At 45.4% G+C, this 19,869-nt stretch overlaps 2 protein-coding genes across 2 annotated transcripts in view; both read left to right on the top strand.

Moving 5' to 3' along the window:
• LOC140733756 (lysoplasmalogenase TMEM86A-like) overlaps positions 1-5,609 on the top strand; it is a 37,406-nt gene extending 31,797 nt beyond the window's left edge. The window contains exon 3 of the mRNA XM_073057498.1: positions 4,978-5,609. Within this exon, the coding sequence (XP_072913599.1) occupies positions 4,978-5,405 (428 nt within the window). The 3' untranslated portion in view covers positions 5,406-5,609. The remainder of the gene's footprint in view (positions 1-4,977) is intronic.
• A 12,077-nt stretch (positions 5,610-17,686) lies between these two features.
• Positions 17,687-19,668, top strand: adra2b (adrenoceptor alpha 2B). Its single transcript, XM_073057485.1, has one exon. It carries the CDS (start codon positions 18,015-18,017, stop codon positions 19,263-19,265), a length of 1,251 nt encoding a protein of 416 aa, XP_072913586.1. The 5' UTR covers positions 17,687-18,014; the 3' UTR covers positions 19,266-19,668.
• The last annotated feature ends 201 nt before the right edge of the window (positions 19,669-19,869 follow it).

Here is a 19,869-nt window from a genome sequence, read left to right as displayed (position 1 = left end):
CATCCTAGTCACTTTCCCTGATTAAATACAGGTTTAAACGCACAAACAGCTTAATTAATTCTTAACAGCAATTACACGGCACTCAACAAGTCCCCGGATAATGCCCCCCACGAATGTAACCCCCTCACTGGCTTGCATGCAAACTTGGCCCGGTAGCCAGCTCTGCTAACAGCCGCAGGACTCAGCAGTGGGAAGGCCTCCTTTAATAAACAAAACATGTATGATTTGGGGTTCAACCAAACAGGAACATCCCATTAAAGAAACCTCGACTTGAGCGAATGCAGAGTAATTACCGCCCGTACACAATTGTCCATTGGTAAGAAATTACAGATCATACACTGCATAAATTATAAAGGAAGTATATTTACAAATTTTGGCTTTATTGAACAGTTAGTAGGAAAAGTTTTTAAAAAAATAAAAGGACCCATTATTGTTAAACCAGTCCAAATGTGTACATAAAGTTGGAGCTCATCCTGGATTCATCTTTAATTCAGAATACTTCTGGTGTTTTCACTTATTGATTTCTGTAAGTTATGTGTGTTTGGAATGGTTATATCTATTAAGTTGTTATCCTGTTTTACTATATCCAGACAGTTATTATAGATTGTCCTATCTGTAACAGCAGATCAATTATTATTATAAAAGGTAGACCATACTAATTGATCACTAAGGACTGTAGAATCAGAATCAGGTTTAATATCATTGGCATATCTTGTGAAATGTGTTGTCTTAGCAACAGCAGTACAATGCATAATAAATATAGAAAAAACTGAATTACAGTAAATGTGCATGTCCTCCTGCATAAAGTTAGTCTCTGTCTTCCCTTTACTGGAATCCTCATTCATGCCAATGTTACCCTGAGCTCTCCCAAGCACTGTGTTGTCGACCAGCCTCCTACCGAACCCCATCCTGCCGTTGTCTGCAAGGAGTTTGTAAATCCTCTCCGTGACCGTGTTTCATCCCACGTTCCAAAGACGCAGGTTAATTAGTCACATAGGCCGCGTGGGCTTGTTGAGCTGGAAGGGCCTTTTACCGCGCTGTTTTTCTGAGTAACACACTCCCTGAAGTTATCCAAAACCATGCTGGCTACATCCTAACTTGCATGTCTGTTTTCTGCTGATCGATCCTGACTTTGCCCAGATTGTAATACCCTGATGAAATTAAATTTTCATCTTGGCACACAAGCTCCTCTGACAGTTCTTTTCCTTCACCCGCTGACAGGCTCCTCCACCCAAAAACATCTATAATTCCCACTTCAATGTTGCTTTGGCACCAAGTTCAAGTTTATTGTCATTGCCATACACACCCAGAGTACAAATGGCATGAAAACTTGATACTTACAGCAGCACAGTGTTACATACCCCGTAACTGGGTCACTTACCAGCAAAGATAGAGAGGTCCGTTGAAGTCTGATGGTACTATTTTTAATGGTATTTATTGATAAAAATACACAAAAACAATATCAATGCAGACATACATATAATATACGTCGTCAATACTAAATCTAAAAGCGCGGGTATAATAATAATCAATAAGAAATAGCTCTATCGTTGTCTAGGGGATAATGTATTGTCCGATGGAAATCTAAAAGTCACTCAAGTTCATTCAAGCTGCAGCTTTTTTGGTTGGAGAGAGAGACGGAGGTTTAACTTGCCCATTCCTTTTATGATGTCGATCCTTCGAGAGTCGTTGGGGGCTGATTTCCCCTTTGTGGTTAGCTAAAGCCTTGCTTCTGTGGTAAAGGCCCACCAATTCCGAGGCAAATGGAAAAGGACGCACGTGGGCTTTTCCACCGGCTTTCGCTATTACGCTGTTACAGGAGATCTAGCATTTCTTCTGGTGCATCTGAGGGGCTGTTCCCACAGACCCTCTTTTATCCTGACTCACAGGGTCTCAGATGTCAATCAGGTTGAGATGATGCAATCCCTCCACCAACCCCCCCCTCGGGTCATTGCCTGGGGGGGGGGGGCTTCGATGAATCGTACAGTATTCAATACACAATTCCGTCTCCAAAAGACAACGACCTGTTCCGTGGCTTTGTATCTCGGAGGCCCAGGACACATTCCAAACATTGAGGAATCTGCGTGTCTCTCTCTCATTTCCTGGGTCTCCTGACTCGAATCAATAGCGATCCTGCGATTCTCAAAAAGGAGGGGGCCACAGGCGTAACAACAGCATAAACATAAACTACATAATTAAATTAACTTTAATTAACATTTATTGGCACAGGCTTCATGGTAGTCTAATTGGTGGTTGGCTTCTGCCTGTCTTGAAGGACAATGGGTGATGATCATCACAAGCCTGGGTGGAAGGTAGGGAGATCCTGAGATGCCCGGTTGCCAGGGTCCCCCTCTCGGCCTCACCAGTGTAGTCCAAAGGAAAGCTTATGAAGCAATGTGTGTGGCACCAGCTCGACTGCAGGAGCTGCCGAGAGGATGTTCAATGACGTCCAGCCGCCTTAGGGGCTCCACTCTGGATTTGCTCCCGTAGCCTTTGTCTGTCCCAAGGCTGCCCACAAGGCTGGGGATCTGGTTCACGAGTGCCAGGGTGTGTCCACACACCGGTAGGCCTGCGTGCTACATGTGCAGGAGCCAGACCTCCTCCCTGTCCTCTGTAGTGAACTGAGTCCGAGAGGATTTCAGCTTCCGTGTGTGGCCAGCAAGAAGGCACTAGATGAGGCTTGCTGTTGGAGAGGCTATGTACTGGCAGGGAGAGACTTACACATCCAGCTCTCCTTTTCCCAAGACTGCTAGCCAGCGGTGGAAGCTGAAAGCGAGAGGGGCAAGCACTACCCACTACACCACCACACCAGACGCGTCACAACAACCATTCTGACACCACGGCAGTGTGGCGGTCAGCATAATGCTTTACAGGGCCAACGACCCAGGTTCAGCTCTTGTCGCTGTCTGTAAAGGGTGTGTACAGTCTCCCCGTGACCACGAGGGTTTCCTCCGCGTGTTCCCGTTTCCGCCCACATGGGTCACATGGTTAACTGGTCACATGGGTGTAATTGGGCGCTGTGGGCTCGTGGGGCCAAAGGCGTTGTATCTCTAAATAAGTTAGAAACGTCTTCTCCAAACCGGAGCTTTGCAAAAGCAGGCTAACTAAACACTAATCAAAGACCATCAACAGGATAAAGCTGCTAAATTTTCTACCCTACACACCACGAAACACATGGCAGTTACTGGTCCAATCTATCGAGCATGGCACTGCTCTCCCCAAGAAGAGGCAGTAGGTGTAGGGGAACACCTCCACGTGCTTCCATCCAGCTCACACGCCTCTCGGTCCGGAATCATATCAGCATTCTCCTGGAACAGCCCCATTCATCACAACAGGGGCAATTCGGGATGGAATATTAATCGCGATTTTCCTTGCAATGTCCGCGGCAGGAGAAAAGAATAAATGAAAAATCACCTGTTGATGTTGTGCCTCCTGCCCGCCAGACGGAATCTCCCCCACCTCTCTCTTCCTTGAAGTTGCTCATTAAGCCTTTCTCGATAAGTTATAGGTCACACTTGATAATTGCAGCGCCACTGAGAACATTCAGCAGATTAGGCAGCATCGATAATATAGATAATCTCAGCACTTTCCCAGACAGAAAAATCAATTGGGCTTCTCGGTTCTGACCAACGTGTGTTGAATTTTGTACGCTTTAGTATTTCTGTGAAGTAGCCTGACTCAGATACAAATAAAAGATTTCTCCAATGGGTCAGGGCTTGTTTCCTATACTGGTAGTACGTCTGGTGTTTGGTGAACCCAATGTGCTGATCTTATACATGAGAATAATTGGCTGCAACAAATTACACAAAGTAAGATATGTCAGACCTAGATATCGAGAATTCCCAATTCTGATCACTAAGTGAAGTGAGTATGTTCAGAGAGAAAGGCGTCAGATTCTAATGTAATAGCATTCGCCACGTGGCCTCACCTGAAGAACAGCTACAAATCAAGTTTCAAAGTCACCAATACCTTCAGCTGAAAAAGCAAAGTAAATCGAAAAGAGCAGAAAATATAAAATTGATTTGCAAAGAAGCAAGCTGCTGGCGGAACTCTGCAGCATCCGTGGAGGGAAATGGACAGCTGATGTTTTAGGTTGAGACTCTGCATCTGGACTGAAAAAGTAAAGTGGGGATAGCCAGCATGAAGGGGTGAAAGGAGAAGGTCCTACCCCATCCCTTCCCTTTACTTCTCTACACTGGCTGTTTCCCTTCTACTCTTTCAGTTCAGATGAATTTCCTTCATAGACGCTGCCTGACCCAACAGCCCTTTTGTTTTTGCTCCAGAGTCCAGCGTGCAGCCCGTTGTGTATCCAGTATAAAATAATACAGTACAATACAAAAGTCTTAGGCACATGTATGTAGTGTGAATACCTAAATTACTGTAGTAATTGTATGTATTGCACTGTACTGCTGCTGCTTAAAAAAAAAACAAATTTCATAACATTTGTGAGAGATGATAAACCTGATTCTGATATGGGTCTCTATTGTGGACTGAGAGTGGGAAGGGGGCAGGGAGAGGGGAATCGTGGTGGGGAAAAGGGAAAGGGAGCGGGAAACACCAGAGAGACATTCTGTAATGATCAATAAACCAATCGCTTGGAATCAAATGATGTCTCAGGGGTGGGAGTGTCTGCATCTACACGCCCCCCCCCCCCACATCCCGTCCCTGACACTCCTTCTCTGCCGCACCCCTCCCGAGGAGCCCTGCCCTCGCCGTTCCCAGAATCCCTTGCTCTTGCCAGATTTACAAACTCACTCTCAGCTCCATGCCAACAGATACAGTTCTGTGCAATAGTTTCAGGCACCTTTGCTATGTATGTGTGCCTAAGACGTTAGCACGGTATTGCATATTAATCATAATTTTATCTAAAAGCCGTTGTTCAGGAGTATCAGGAAAAGGGAACATGCTAAGGTATCATGTGAAAAGCATGTGGCAATGCAGAAACTGAAAAGTTTGTTAACTCTGCTGTTGTTTCAGGTGACTCCTTGTTTGGCCTCGCACATGTCTGTTACATCTGGATGTTTGGTTTGAAGCCTTTAAACTTGCTGGCAGCCTTTTTCCTGGTGATTATAGGCACCGTATATTTGCTGTTCCTTAGCAGGTGTCTCTGGGAAAAGCCCCAGCCCCTTCAGTGGGCCGCCTACATCTACATCGGTCTGATAGGCACCATGGCCTGGCGTGCCAGTGCCAAGACACTCTTCAATCAGCACTGGTCCTGGGTCAAGCTGTTTGCCACTATCGGAGGAATGCTCCTTCTTGTTTCTGATTTCACCTATGCTGTTAGTGCATTCTGTTTTCCTGTGTATAACTCGGGATTGATAGTAGCCACCTATTATGTGGCCCAGATGCTCATCACAGTCTCAGCTGTAAACTCTGGGAATACAGTTGCTAAAAACAGAAAATAAAGCCCCTTACCATCGCGTTCCACAGTAAAGCAGCTGAGGATGTCGCTCTGAAGCTGAAGCCATATTGAGGTAACGGCAGAATGGAAACAAATCTTGTTATTCGTCGATGCAAAGACACAATCATTCTTCTCCTTGTGTCTTCTCTTGCCTCAAATCAAGTCTGTAAAACAAATAAATGTTTTCCTAAAAAAAAGTTGATTATCCTTATTTGTGCCATGTTTATACCTCATTGCCTTTTAATGGAGTTCCTGTGTGCACAGGAGGAGTTTGCACTGAACAGGCTTTTAGAATCATGGAGTATTAATAGCTCAGAATCGGGCTGTTTGACCCAAATAATTTGTGTGAGTATTCTCCTTACTTTAGCTCTCCCTGTTAACTAGTCCTTCTATTTGTTCCTCTCCTATATGCATGATCTTTTGTTTTGGACTCACCATGACAACCATATGACCATGAGATATAGGAGCAGAATTAGGCCATTTGTCCCACCGAGTCTGCTCTGCCATTTCATCATGGTTGATCCATCTCCCTCTCAGCACCAATCTCCTGCCTTCTCCCTGTATCCCTTCATGCCCTGACCGATTAAGAATCGATCAACCTCTGCCTTAAGTATATCCAATGACTTGGTCTCCACAGCCGTCTGTGGCAACGAATTCCACAGGTTCACTGCTCTCTGGCTCAAGAAATTCCTCCTCACCTCCGTTCTAAATGGAACCCCCTCTTTCCTGAGGCTTTGTCCTCTGGTCTTAGACTCCCGCACCATAGGAAACATCCTCTCCGCATCTGCAGTAGGATCTTGTTTCAATAGGTAATGCAAGAATCAGATTCAGAATTACTGACATAGATCATGAAATTTGTTGTCTTGTGGCAGCAGTACTGTGCAATTCATAAAATATTACAATGAGAAAAAGAATATATATATTAGAGCAAAAATAGTGAGGTAGTGTACATGAGTCCATGGACCATTCAAGAAGCTGACAGCAGAGGGGAAGAAGCTGTTTTTGAATCACTGAGTGCTGGTCTTCAGGCTCCTGGACCTCCTCCCTTACAGTAGTATTCAGAAGAAAGCATATTCCGGGTGGCAGCCACCTTCTTCGGGTATCTCCTTTTGAAGGCAACCTTGGTGGTGAGGGAGATAATGCCCATGAAGGAGCTGGCTGAGTTTACGGCCCTCTGCAGCTTTTCCCCATCCTGTGCATTGGACTCTCCATACCAGATGGTGACACAACCAGTTGGAATGTTCTCCAACTTTCAAAGTTCAAGTTCAATTATCACAGCACATATAGGCCACCAAATGCAATTCTAAGATTTCTTTTCTTGCAGGCCTATTCAGTAAGTCCAAGAAACATAATAGAATCAATAGAAGACCATGCCAACTGGGCACTCCATCAGTTTGCAAAAGACAACAACTGTACAAATACAAAAAGAAAGAAATAATAATTGTAAATAAATAAATACTAAAATATTGAGAATGTGAGATGATGAGTCCTTGAAAGTGACTTGAAATGGGTTGTGGGAATGTTTCAATAATGGGGCAAGTGAGGTTGAGTGAAATTATCCCCTTTGGTTCAAGAGCCCGATACGGTTGAGGGGTAGTAATGGTTCATGAACCCCTAGTGGTGTGAGTCCTGAGGCTCCTATACCCTCTTCCTGAAGGAGAAGAGAGAATGACCTGGGTGATGGGGGTCTCGGATGATGGAAGCTGCTTTCCTGTGAGAACGCTCCATGTAGATATGCTCAGTGGTGGGGAGGGCTTTACTTGTGATAGACTGGGCCATATCTATTACTTTTTGTAGGATTATCTGTTCAAGGGTATTGATGTTTCCATACCAGGCTGTGATGCAGCCAGTCAATATACTTTCCACTGCACTTCAATAGAAGTATGTCAAAGTTTTAGATGTCATGCTGAATATTTGCAAACCCTTAAGGAAGTAGAAGCACTGCTGTGCTTTCTTTGCAATTGTACTTTATTGCTGGACCCCGGACACGTTCTCTGAAATGATAACAATGAGGAATTTAAAGTTGCTGACCTTCTCAACCTTTGATTCTCTAATGAGGACAGGCTCATGGACTTCTGTTTCATCTCCCTGAAGTCAATAATCAGCTCCTTCGTTTTGCTGACATTGAGTGAGAGGTTGCTGTCTTGGCACCATTCAGCCAGATTTTCAATCTCCCTCCCATATGCTGATCAGTCACCACCTTTGATTTGGCCTGTGACAGTGGTGTCGTCAGCAAACTTGAAAATGGCGTTGGAGCTGTGCTTAAACAAACAGTCTTAAATGCAGAGCGAGTAGAGCAGGGGGAAAAGCACCCAGTCCTGTGCTGATGGAGATTGTGGAAGAGATATCTTTTGCCAATCCAGACTGATGGGGGTCTGCAACTGAGGAAATTGATGATCCAAATGCACAGGGAGGTACTGAGGCCAAGCTTTTGAAGCTTATTGATTAGTTTTGAGGAGATGATGGTATTGAATGCTGAGCTGTAGTCGATAAAGAGCATCCTGATGTATGCATCTTTGCTGTCCAGATGTTCCAGGGTTGAGTGAAGAGCCAATGAGATGCCATCTCCTGTGGACCTGTTGCTCAGGAGGAATTAGGAGGAATCCAAGTTGCTTCTCAGGTAGGAGTTGATATCTTTCATCACCAGCCGCTCAAAATGCTTTATCACTGTGGATGGAAGTGCTTCTGGATGATCATTTGGATGAGGCAGGTCACCACATTCTTTTTGGGTGCTGTTACAAGTGAAGCCTGCTCGAAGCAGGTGGGTACCTCAGACTGCTGAAATGAGAAGTGAAAATCTCAGTGAACACTCTAGCCGGTTGATCAGTTCAGGTCTTTAGTACTTGGCAAGGTACCCTGTCTACCCTGTCTGATTTCCATAGGTTCACCCTCCTGAAGGATGCTCACACGTCAACCTTGGAAACTGATGTCACAGGATCGTCAGGGGTTGTGGCAGTTCGTGATGGTTCCTCCATGTTTTGATGGCCAGTGAGCATAGAGCTCACCTGGAAGCAAAACCCTGTTGTCGCCTATGTCAGCTGACTTTGCACTTAAGAGGTGATAGCGTTCAAGCCTTTCTACAACTGTCAAGCATCCTTTGTTGATTCAAGTTTAGTCAGAAGAATACCAAAAGATTCTTCAGATATATGAAGTGTAACAGAGAGGCGACAGTGGATATTGGACTGCTAGAAAATGCTGCTGGAGTGGTAGTAATGGGGGACAAGGAAATGGTGGATGAACTGAACAAGTATTTTGCGTCAGTCTTCACTGTGGAAGACACTAGCAGTATGCTGGAAGTTCCAGGTGTCAGGGGTCATGAAGTGTGTGAAGTTACCATAACCAGAGAGAAGGTTCTTGGGAAGTTGAAAGGTCTGAAGGTAGTTAAGTAACCTTGACCAGATGGTGCACACCCCAGGGTTCTAAAAGTGGTGCCTGAAAAGATTATGGAAGCACTAGTAATGATCTTTCAAGAATCACTGGATTCTGGAATGGTTCCGGAAAACTGGAAAATTGCAGATATCACTCCACCCTTCAAGAAGGGAGAGAGAAACTATAGGCCAGTTAGTTTGACCTCAGTGGTTGGGAAGATGTTGGAGTTGATTATTAAGGATGAGGTCTCAGGGTACTTGGAGGCACATGACAAAATAGGCCGTAGTCAGCATGGTTTCCTCGAAGGAAAATCTTGCCAGACAAACTTGTTGGAATTCCTTGAAGAAATAAGAAGCAGGGTAGATAAAGGAGAATCCATGGATTTTCAGATTGCCTTGGATAAGGTGCCACACATGAGGCTGCTTAACAAGCCTCAAGCCCATGGTATTACAGGAAAGATTGTAACATGGATGAAGCAGTGACTGATTGGCAGGAGGCAAAGAGTGAGAATAAAGGGAACCTTTTTTGACCGGTTGTTGGTGGCTAGTGGTGTTCCGTAGGGGTCTGTGTTGGGATCGACTCTTGTTACATTATATGTTAATGACTTCGATGATGGAATTGATAGCTTTGTTGCAAAGTTTGTGGACAATGTGAAGATAGGTAGAGGGGTAGATAGTTTTGAGGAAGTAGAGAGGCTACAGAAGAACTTGTGCAGGACTCCCTAAAGGTTAATTTGCAGGTTGAGTCTGTGTTGAGGAAGGCAAAAGCAATGTCGGCATTCATTTCACGAGCACTAGAATATAAAAGCAAGGATCTAATGTTGAGACTCTATAAAGCACTGGTAAGACCTCACTTGGAATATTGTGAGCTGTTTTGGGCCCCTTGTCTTAGAAAGGGTGTGTCGAAACTGGAGACCGTTCAAAAGAGGTTCACGAAAATTATCCCAGGATTGAGTGGTTTTTCATATGAAGAGTATTTGATGGTTCTGGGTCTGTACTCACTAGAATAAGGGTTGACCTCATTGAAACCTGTTGAATGGTGAAACAATGGATGTGGAGAGGAGGTTTCCTATGGTGGGAGATTCTATGACCAGAGGACACAACCTCAGAATGGAGGGGCATCCTTTTAGAATGGAGATGAGGAGGAATTTTGTTAGCTAGGATGTGGTGACCATATCTTATGGTCTTACGGAGTTGCTACTTTGCCTGTGAAATGGCTTTCTGGAGATCATACCTGGACATCTTGTAACTTCCTTGGTCACCAGACCTGAATGCGTCTGATCTGGCCCTCAGCAGATTGCAGATCTCATTGTTCATCCAGGGCTTCTGGTTGGGGAAGAGCCTGAATGATCTTGCAGGGATACTCTTGTCTACAACTGTTTTAATGAAGCCCGTGACAACCATGGCGTATTCATTCAGATCCACTGATGAGGCCTTGAACATGGCCTAGTCCACCAACTCAAAGCAATCCTGTAGCTGCCCCTCTGCCTCTTGCGACCTCCTCTGTGTTGTCCTAATGACTGGAGCCTTGCTCTTTGGCCTCCACCTGCATGCAGGTAGAAGGACAGACAAGTAATCAGATTTCCCAAAATGTGGTCTGGCCAAAGAATTCCTTATCTTAGTATAACAGTGGTCTTGTGTTTTAGGACCTTTGGTGCTACAGGTTATATGCTGATAGTCATTTGGCAGGGATCCTTGACTATTGGGATGAACTGTTTCTTGTTGGGAGATGGTATCACGCATTATCTCAAGTGCTTGATTAGAGTCAGCTGCTGGTGGTATGCATCACAAATGAGAACCACGGTATAACTCCAAGGTACAACCGTAGAAATCTGCAAGAGTCTTTGATGACATACTAAAAGTCCCCTCAAATTCGTAAAGAAAGCCACTGACATGTTTTATTCGTAATTGCGTCAATATGTTGGGCCCAGGATAGAGCTTCAGACACGTTGACACCCAGGAACTTGAAACTGCTCACCCTTTCCACTGCAGATCGCTCGATGAGAACGCTTGCCCTCGATCTTCCTTCCCTGTACTCCACAACTGACATTCAGTGCAAGGTTGTTGTTGCGACACCACTCAACCAGCTGATCTGTCTCACTCCTGTATGCCTCCTTGTCTCATCTGAGGCTCTGCTGACAATGGTTAGTCCATTGGCAAATTTATAGATGGTGGTTTTGCTGTACTTAGCCACACAGTCATGGGTGTGGAGAGAGCAGGGCTAAGCACGCATCCATGAGGTATGCCTGTGTTAATTGTCAGCGAGGAGGGGGTTCTTGATTAGTCAGGGCATGAAAGATTACAGAGAGAAGGCAGAAGACTGGAATTCAGAGGGAAATGGATCGCCCGTGATAAAATGCCACAGTAGACTTGATGGGCCGAATGGCCTATGCCTTGAGGACTTATGGTTATCATGGTGATAACCACGTCACAAAGTAAAGTTTACGACTACAAGTAACCCAGGTCCATTTCTTCTTTGTAGAAATTCAGGAGAAAGCACAAGAGAGATTGAATAGGTTAGGACTTAAGTCTTTGGAACATAGAAGATTGAGAGGAGATTTGATAGAGGTATACAATATTATGAGGGGTATAGGTAGGGTAAATGCAAGCAGGCTTTTCTTGTTGAGGTTGGATGGTGGTACAACTAGAGATCGTGGGTTAAAGGTGAAAGGTGAAAAATTTAAGGGGAACATGAGAGGAAACTTCTTCACTCAGACGTTTGTGTGACTGTGAAACAAGCTGCCAGCACAAGCCCGATTCCAACATTGGATAGGCACATGGATGGTAGGGTCCCGGTGCAGGTCAATGGGAATAGGCAGTTTGAATGGTTCTGCATGTTCTAGATGGGCTGAAGGGCATGTTCTGTGCTGTACTTTTCTATGAAGCTATGATAAAGAAAGCATTGCTGTCTTCTCTAACATAGAATTGAAGAGCAAGAGGTTTTGAAACAATTTTATCAATTCAATAAAACTTTAGAACATGGTGCGTGGCTCTGGTCCCCACACATCGGGAAAGATGTGCTACACGAGGTTTGTGAGGCAGCGGAGTGGATGCAGAGGAGATCCACCAGGATGAAAATGATGAGAAACTGGATCAGCTGGCCTTCTTTCAGCAGACTGGGGTGGGGAAGTGTGGTGGGGTGGAGGGTTGCACCTGATAGTGGCAAACAAACTTACGAGAGTCATAGATAGAATAGTTATCAAAAAAATCGTTTCCCATGGCAGAACTGTGTAAGTCTGGAGGTCAGAACTGTAAGGTGAGGAGTGAAAGATTTAGAAGAGATCTTTTCTCTTCCCAGAGGGTGGATGGAGGTTGATTGCACTGACCTGGGAGGTGGTGGAGACAGAAGAGTTCACAGTACTTCAGAATCCTCAGGATTAGCAGCACTTGGATCACCAGAGCATAGTAGGCTGCGTATAAATGGGTATTTAATGGCTAGTATGGGGCATGATGGGCTGAAGGGCATGCCTCTGTGTTGTATCACATAATGAGAACAACGATGACTCACCAGGCAAAGGCTATTGCCACTGCACAAACTGCCTATTTGCAAATATAATCTGAGAGTTTTATGATAAATTTGACAGTGGGGTGGGACAATTGAATTTGTGCCCGATTCCACCCTCCACTGATAACTAATGTGAACTTGTCAATAAAAAATCACAGGAAACTGAATATGACTGGGTATTTCATGGTATTTCCATTCTCCAGACCAAAATAGGGAGTTGGTTATGTTATAAACAAGGAATTGAAAGATAGTTTGCCAGAGCCATCTTATTTTACTGGTGTACCAGCAGGTCTCAGGGTTTAAATAGTTCAGATATACTATAATCTAAACACAATGAATTAATATAGATTTTGATTTTTTTTGTGTGCATAATCAGCAGGAGTTACAGTAAACCTTGCCCTGCATTAAAATATTCATGTATCAATAAAAGTTTTTTTCCAGAATTTAATGTTGAGGAATCAGAATTAGAATCAGAATCAGGTTTATTATCACCAGCATGTGATGTGAAATTTGTTAACTTAGCAGCAGCAGTTCAATGCAACACATAATCTAGCAGAGAAAAAAAAAACACAATAATAAATAAACAAGTAAATCAATTACATATATTGAACAGATTATTAAAAATGTGCAAAAAAACCAGAAATACTGTATATTAAAAAAAGTGAGGTAGCGTCCAAAGCTTCGAAGTCCATTCAGGGATCGGATGGCAGAGGGGAAGAAGCTGCTCTTGAATCGACCAACTGGATCAGCAAGGAGTGTAGGTTTTGATCTCATTGTAGGTTTACGTGAATCAGTATCTGACTCATTGCTGATAAACAGAATCTTAGTAAATAAAAAAGAACAAAACGGTTGAACATTCAGGAAATAAACGAGAAAGGAACGAATGATTCTACGCATTAAGATTAATAAAGAACACAGAACATGGAACATAGCGAAGCACAGGAACAAGGCCTTTGGCCTATGACCTCAGTGCTGATCCTGACACCAAATTAAGCTAATCCCTTTTGCCTGCACATGGTCCAAATCCCTCCACTCCCTCCATATCCACGTGGCTCTCTTAAATCCTCTTGAACACAATTAGCATGTCTAACTCCACTATGAACCCACTTTCCAAGCACCTGCTATATCTGTGTTAAAAATATGCTCTCCCTGAATATCCCTTTTAAACATGTTCCCTCCTGCAAATCTATGCTCTCTAGTTGGCAACATTTCTACCTCGGGAAAATGATTCTGACTGTCTCCCATCTCTACGCCTCTCATAATTTTATAACCTTGTCAGCCTTTGATACTCCACAGAAAACAATCCAAGTTTGTCCAACCTCTCCTTATAGCTCATATCCTCTAATTGAAACAGTATCCCAGTGAACCTCTTCTGCACCCTCCCCATAACTTCCACATCCTTCATGTAGAGGATACCAACAACTTTATCATTTCCTGTCAGAGTCACCTTAAGTACAGACACTCCTGTGCCTTGTGTCACTTTATGGATGTAGGATCAATCTACATACGTAGGCTATCTTATGTCTCCCGTATATATTTATTGTGCTTTTCTAGAATATTATTGTCTTATTATGTTTGTTTGTGCTGCATTGAATCTGAAGTAACAATTACTTCTAGTGCTTTCACGGTGTATATGACGAATAATCTCTTCTTGGGCTTCCAGCCGGGTACAGATATCAACGATAACCGACGTTTCGATGACAAACTCTGCCATCTTTGTCAAGGATGATGCCAAGGCATGTCTAGTCTGGTAGAATTTTAACAAAGATGAAGGGCTCTTTCTAAGTAAGAACTGGAATTCGATTGCAAACAAGATGGGAGAGCGGAAACCTGATTGGATGAGGACTAACCAATCGGGGGGGACAGAATACAGGGGTAAAACTACCACTGGACTAGGCATGCCCAGGCATCATCCCTGAAGAAGATGGCAGAATTTGTCATTGAAGCATTGGTTATAATTGATACCTGTACATGGCTGGAAGCCCGAGAAGAGTTTATTCAAGAATTATTTCATTCTCCTCTACACTTGTGTAACAGAAATGATGTTAATCAATCTTGATTCTTGAATAATAATGGAGCACCTAAAGCTGCATGCCATACTCCAGATGTAGCCCAAAGTTTTGTCCAATTGCATCATGACTTCCTGACTCTGATGCTCTCTTCCCTTAGTGATGAAGGCAAGCATGTCATCTAACTTCATTACCAATCTAAGTATATGTGTACTTACATTGCCACTTTTAGGGAGGAGTGGACTTGGGCCCCAAGATCCTTCTGTACATTAATGTCGTACAATGTTCTGTATGTCAATCTATAAGGCAAACATTAACAAGTAGTTGCAGCTTGTGTACAGATATTTGATTCCTAATTTCTAGGTTTATATCATATTGGGATTTGAAAAACTATACCTACAGTCTATAAAGACAGAGTTATACAGTTGTTGTGACGTGTCTAGTGTGGTAGTGCTTGTCGCTCACATTTCCATTGGCTAGCAGTCTCGCGAAAAGGAGAGCTGAAGGTGTGTGTCTCTCCTTGCCAGTACATAGCTTCTACAACAACAAGCCTCAAGTGGTGCCCCCTCACTGGCAACAAACAGAAACTGAACTCCTTTTGGACGCAGGCTGAACTACGGAGGACGGGGAGGAGGTCTGGCCCCTGCACACGTAGCACGCAGGCCCACTGGTGTGTGGACATGCCCTGGTCCTCGTGAACCAGATTCCCAGCTATGGGTAAATAGCCCCACTGCCTTGTGGGCAGACTTGGGAGAGACGAACGCTCCTTAGGAGTGGAGCCCCTAAGGCAGCTGGACATCATTGAACATCCTTCCGGCAGCTCCTGCAGCCAAGCTGGTGCCAAGCGTATTGCTGCACAAGCTCTCCTCTGGACTACACTGGTGAGGCTGAGAGGGGGGTCTTGATGACTGGGCATCTCAGGATCTCCATACCTTCCACCCAGGCTTGTGATGGTGATCATTGTCACCCATTGCCCTTCAAGACAGATAGATACCAATCAACCAAGTTTAGAGTTATACAGCAGGGAAACATGCCAACCAGCAACACACACAAAATGCTGGTGGAACGCAGCAAGCCAGGCAGCATCTATAGGAAGAAGCACAGTCGATGTTTCGGGCTGAGACACTTCATCAGGACTAACTGAAAGAAAAGATAGTAAGAGATTTGAAAGTGGGAGGGAGAGGGGGAGATCCAAAATGATAGGAAAAGACAGGAGGGGGAGAGATGAAGCTAAGAGCTGGAAAGGTGATTGGCAAAGGGGATACAGAGCTGGAGAAGGGAAAGGATCATGGGACAGGAAGCCTAAGGAGAAAGAAAGGGGTAGGGGAGCACCAGGGGGAGATGGAGAACAGGCAAGGAGTAATTGTGAGAGGGACAGAGAGAGCAAAAAGGAGGGGGGATTAAATAAATATATATGGGATAAATAAAGAAGGGGAGGAGGGGCATTAATGGAAGTTAGAGAAATCAATGTTCATGGCATCAGGTTGGAGGCTACCCAGACGGTATATAAGGTGTTGTTCCTCCAACCGGAGTGTGGCTTCATCTTGACAGTACAGGAAGCCGTGGATAGACATATCAGAATGGGAATGGGACATGGAATTAAAATGTGTGGCTACTGGGAGATATTGGGAGATCTACTGGGAGATCTGGTGGACAGAGTGTAGGTGTTCAGCGAAATGGTCTCACCAATATATAAAAGGCCGCACCGGGAGCACCGGATGCAGTATACCACACCAGCCTACTCACGGGTGAAGTGTCGCCTCACCTGGAAGGACTGTCTGGGGCCCTGAATGGTGGTGAGGGAGGGAGGATGTTTACCATACCAACTAGGATATTTACCCAAAGTAGTCTGGTCCATACCTAACCAATTCATGATAATAATTTGTTACTATTTGTTAGATATATTGTAAAGTTTTTATCAAGTGTATTCATGCAGGTAGTGGCAATAACAAAATGATGGTTTAATTACTGAAGCAGCAATCCTGAGGTCAGAATTAATTAGATAAATGGGATCAATTCAGGTCCCACCACAGCAGCTGGAGAATTTAAATGTAGTTAATTGCTTTAAATCTGGAATTTAAAAAAAAGACACATTTGCGGTGATTGTCACAATCTAGTTCACCAATTTCCTCCAGACAGTCTTATACCCACAGACTCCTAACTATAGCAAAACAGGCTCTTCAAGGTGTGACTGCAATGGGAAACAATCGGCCATCTTCATCTACCTCCCACAAATGAGTTTTATAAGACTTCAGCACACACCATAAAACGCAGCAGGGCAGGGAGCAGAAATGAATAAGCAGTCGAACGCTTCGGGTCGACTCCTCATCAGTCGCTTAACATCACAGCACCGCATTCAGAAATCTGTCACAGTGGTTCAAGCAGTCATGTTGTGCAAATAACGATCTATTTGCTGAGTTGGCAACCAACGACAGGAGTCACTGTGGTCCCAACTTTCCCTGCCTCTCTCCAGGGTACTGATGGCAGCGCTTCCAAACTTCATTCCGTCAATTTCGATAAAAACGTTTTTTTTTTGTGGAATGTTCCTCAGCGGACTATATTAATGCAGACGTGAATCCATGTAAATGATTTAAAAAAAAACAGCAAGGAAAAGCAGATGGAAATGTTCGGTGGCACGGAAGTTGCTTTGACCGGCATTTACAAAGAAACGGTCCCGTATATACAGGCAAGTCTGCCCCCACAGAGAGAGAGAGAGAGGGCTATATGTCCTTTTGCATGTACCCTTACTGCCTCCGTTACTCGCTCTACCGAGAAAGCGATAACGCTGCTATTTCGAGGATCCGCGCTGCTAAATGTCACGTACAATAGGCGATCTGTACACAAACCCAGCCTCGCTTAATCCGGGGTTTCCCGATAGTATTTTCAGAACAGTTAGACTCGGAACACTGAAATGATATTGTTGCGTTTATTAATGACTATCAGACTTCAGTGAAAGTTTCAATCAAATGTCTTATTTACCTCTTTGATAAAACTCCCAATATCTTATTAATCATTATTTATGCGGCTCTGCTTCATAAAATTAGTGATTTTTAAAAAAAAATCTACAGCCACTATCCTTTCACATCGAACATTGTGGATAACGTGGCATCCTGAAATGTTCCGTTTGGAACTTTCAACGTGGGTAAAACCTGTGCAAGTAGCCCCGGCTCCCTCCCTCCCTCCCTCCCCTCCGTACCTCCAGGAACCTCACATTAGTCGGGCTTATTGATGCAGCTCCGTGACCCTTTTGCGCAGCCAAAGAGCGTTAGGGAGACTGTGTGCACAGATCCGAAACCTCTCTGCAAGTCGCTGATAGTTTTGAAAGGGTCGCGCTGGACTGCATATGAGGGACGAAATAACTTGGTAACCGCGGGGAGGCGACGATGACGGCAACGTGATCTCTTACGTCGGTGTAGGGGGCTGTTTGTGTGTGTGTGTGTGTGTGTGTGGCGCGACCCTCCCCTTTAAATGCGGAGTGCCCGGACAGTGGAGGCAAAAATTTAAATGGAAATAGAGTTTGTCATCAGTCAGTGCACACTATCTTCAGCTGATAAAGTCTGATACTCACAGCCGCCAACTCCAGCTGCCCTGGAATAAAGTGAGCCGTTGAGCTGAATGGAACGGAACAGGGAGGAACGCTCCTGGCGATGAGCTCGGGCGTTACAGGGGAACTGCCACCGGGTTCGCTGCAACTCTCCGACTGACTGAGCCAGTCGGCTGGACGGGCAGCGATGGAGTGCCCGACGCTCCGCGGCAACGCCAGCTCACTGTGCAACGGCAGCCAGCAGGTCCTCTGGGGGGAGCGACTGTCGGTGCCGTACACGCCTCGGAGCACCGCGGGTATCGCCACGGCCATCACCTTCATCATCGTCTTCACCATCATCGGGAACGTGCTGGTCATCATTGCCGTCCTGACCAGCAGGTTGCTGCAAGCCCCCCAGAACCTCTTCCTCGTCTCCCTCGCCGCCGCGGATATCTTGGTGGCCACCTTGGTGATGCCCTTCTCTCTGGCCAACGAGCTGATGGGCTACTGGTACTTCAAGCGGGTCTGGTGCGAAATTTACCTGGCCTTGGACGTTCTGTTCTGCACTTCCTCCATCGTGCACCTCTGCGCCATAAGTTTGGACAGATACTGGTCAGTGACCCAGGCCATTCAGTACAACTCCAAGAGGACACCGAGGAGAATCCGCTGCGTGATCCTGACCGTCTGGCTCATTGCTGCGGTCATTTCCTTCCCCCCTCTCCTCTCCATGAACAAGAAGCTGAGCGAAGAGGAGATCCCCGTGTGCCGACTGAACGAGGAGAAATGGTACATCTTATCTTCCTGCATCGGCTCTTTCTTTGCCCCGTGCGTTATCATGATTCTGGTGTACCTGAGGATCTACCAGGTGGCCAAGCAGAGGGCGAGGCAGTCACCGGGCAGCAGGAAAGAGGAGGGGGTCAACCCCAACAGCTCCAAGAAGCCCGCCGAGCAAACCACGCCCTCCGCCCCCAATGGACAGGAGAAGGGCGCCCAGCCCGAGAGCAAGGGCAAGGAAGATTCCTCATCCTCGGAGCCCGAGGAGTGCTCAAACAAGGAGAAGCCCCGGAGAAGGACTGAGCCGCAAGAGAGCGGGCAGGGCGCGGAGAATTGGAATTTCCAAAGCCAGGATCACTTCGTAAAGCGACAGGGTCTCTTAACACCCAACGCCCTCAGGAAGAAAGCAATCCAGAACCGGGAGAAAAGATTTACCTTTGTCTTATCCGTGGTCATCGGCGCTTTCGTTTTCTGCTGGTTCCCTTTCTTCTTCTCCTATAGCCTGACGGCCATCTGCCCGAAGACCTGCTCAATCCCGCCCGTCGTCTTCAAGTTCTTCTTCTGGATTGGATATTGCAATAGTTCCCTGAACCCCGTCATCTACACTATCTTCAACCAGGACTTCAGGAGGGCATTCAGGAAGATCCTTTGTCGAGAACAGAGAAGGTCTCTCTACAGAGTCTAGGGAGCAGGGGTCAGAGTGCGGGTGGGGGGTGGGGGGAGGTGGGATAGCCGCACGGCAAACCAGGGCGCAAGTAGAAACCAAAGTTTTCCAAATAAACGAACGGCATGTGACTATACTGATATCTTAGCTGATGTTCTTTTCAGATAAACGGGCTTTTGAGGGAAAGAGGCGGTATTGGGTAAAATGCCACTTGGTCGATAACGGGATTGCACCGTCCGCTCTGGCCGAAGAGCCGGACCCGAGGGTGAATCCGGAGAGGAGAGCCGCGCCGTGCTCCGGATCGACGTGAGCTCGAAACTCGCCGAGGAGTTTCGAGGATACAGGGGGAGTGAGTTTTGGCCCGGCTTCTCGCAGGTAGACCGAGTCTTCGTAATAAAATTACTGACCCTGACTTTTCAACACCTCCGTTGTTTGAAACGTATTTTCTTTACCCTCTTCAGTGCAGGAGAGATATCAGGAAAAATAGACTAATAAGGTTAGATTTTAGAATCCTGAATCAGGTTTAATATCTCTGGCGTATGTCGTGAAATGTGTTAATTTTGTGGCAGTAGTGCATTGGAATAAATAATAAAAATCTATAAATTACAGTGAGAAATACATTTTT

This window comes from Hemitrygon akajei, chromosome 1 (genome assembly GCF_048418815.1).
Source record: "Hemitrygon akajei chromosome 1, sHemAka1.3, whole genome shotgun sequence".
NCBI classification, from domain to species: domain Eukaryota; kingdom Metazoa; phylum Chordata; class Chondrichthyes; order Myliobatiformes; family Dasyatidae; genus Hemitrygon; species Hemitrygon akajei.
The sequence above is the reverse complement of the archived record's forward strand: the minus strand, read 5'-3'. Positions and strand labels throughout refer to the sequence as shown.

Coding starts and splice junctions, on each gene's coding strand:
- adra2b (XM_073057485.1), top strand. CDS start 18,015: ATGGAGTGCCCGACGCTCCGCGGCAACGCCAGCTCACTGTGCAACGGC.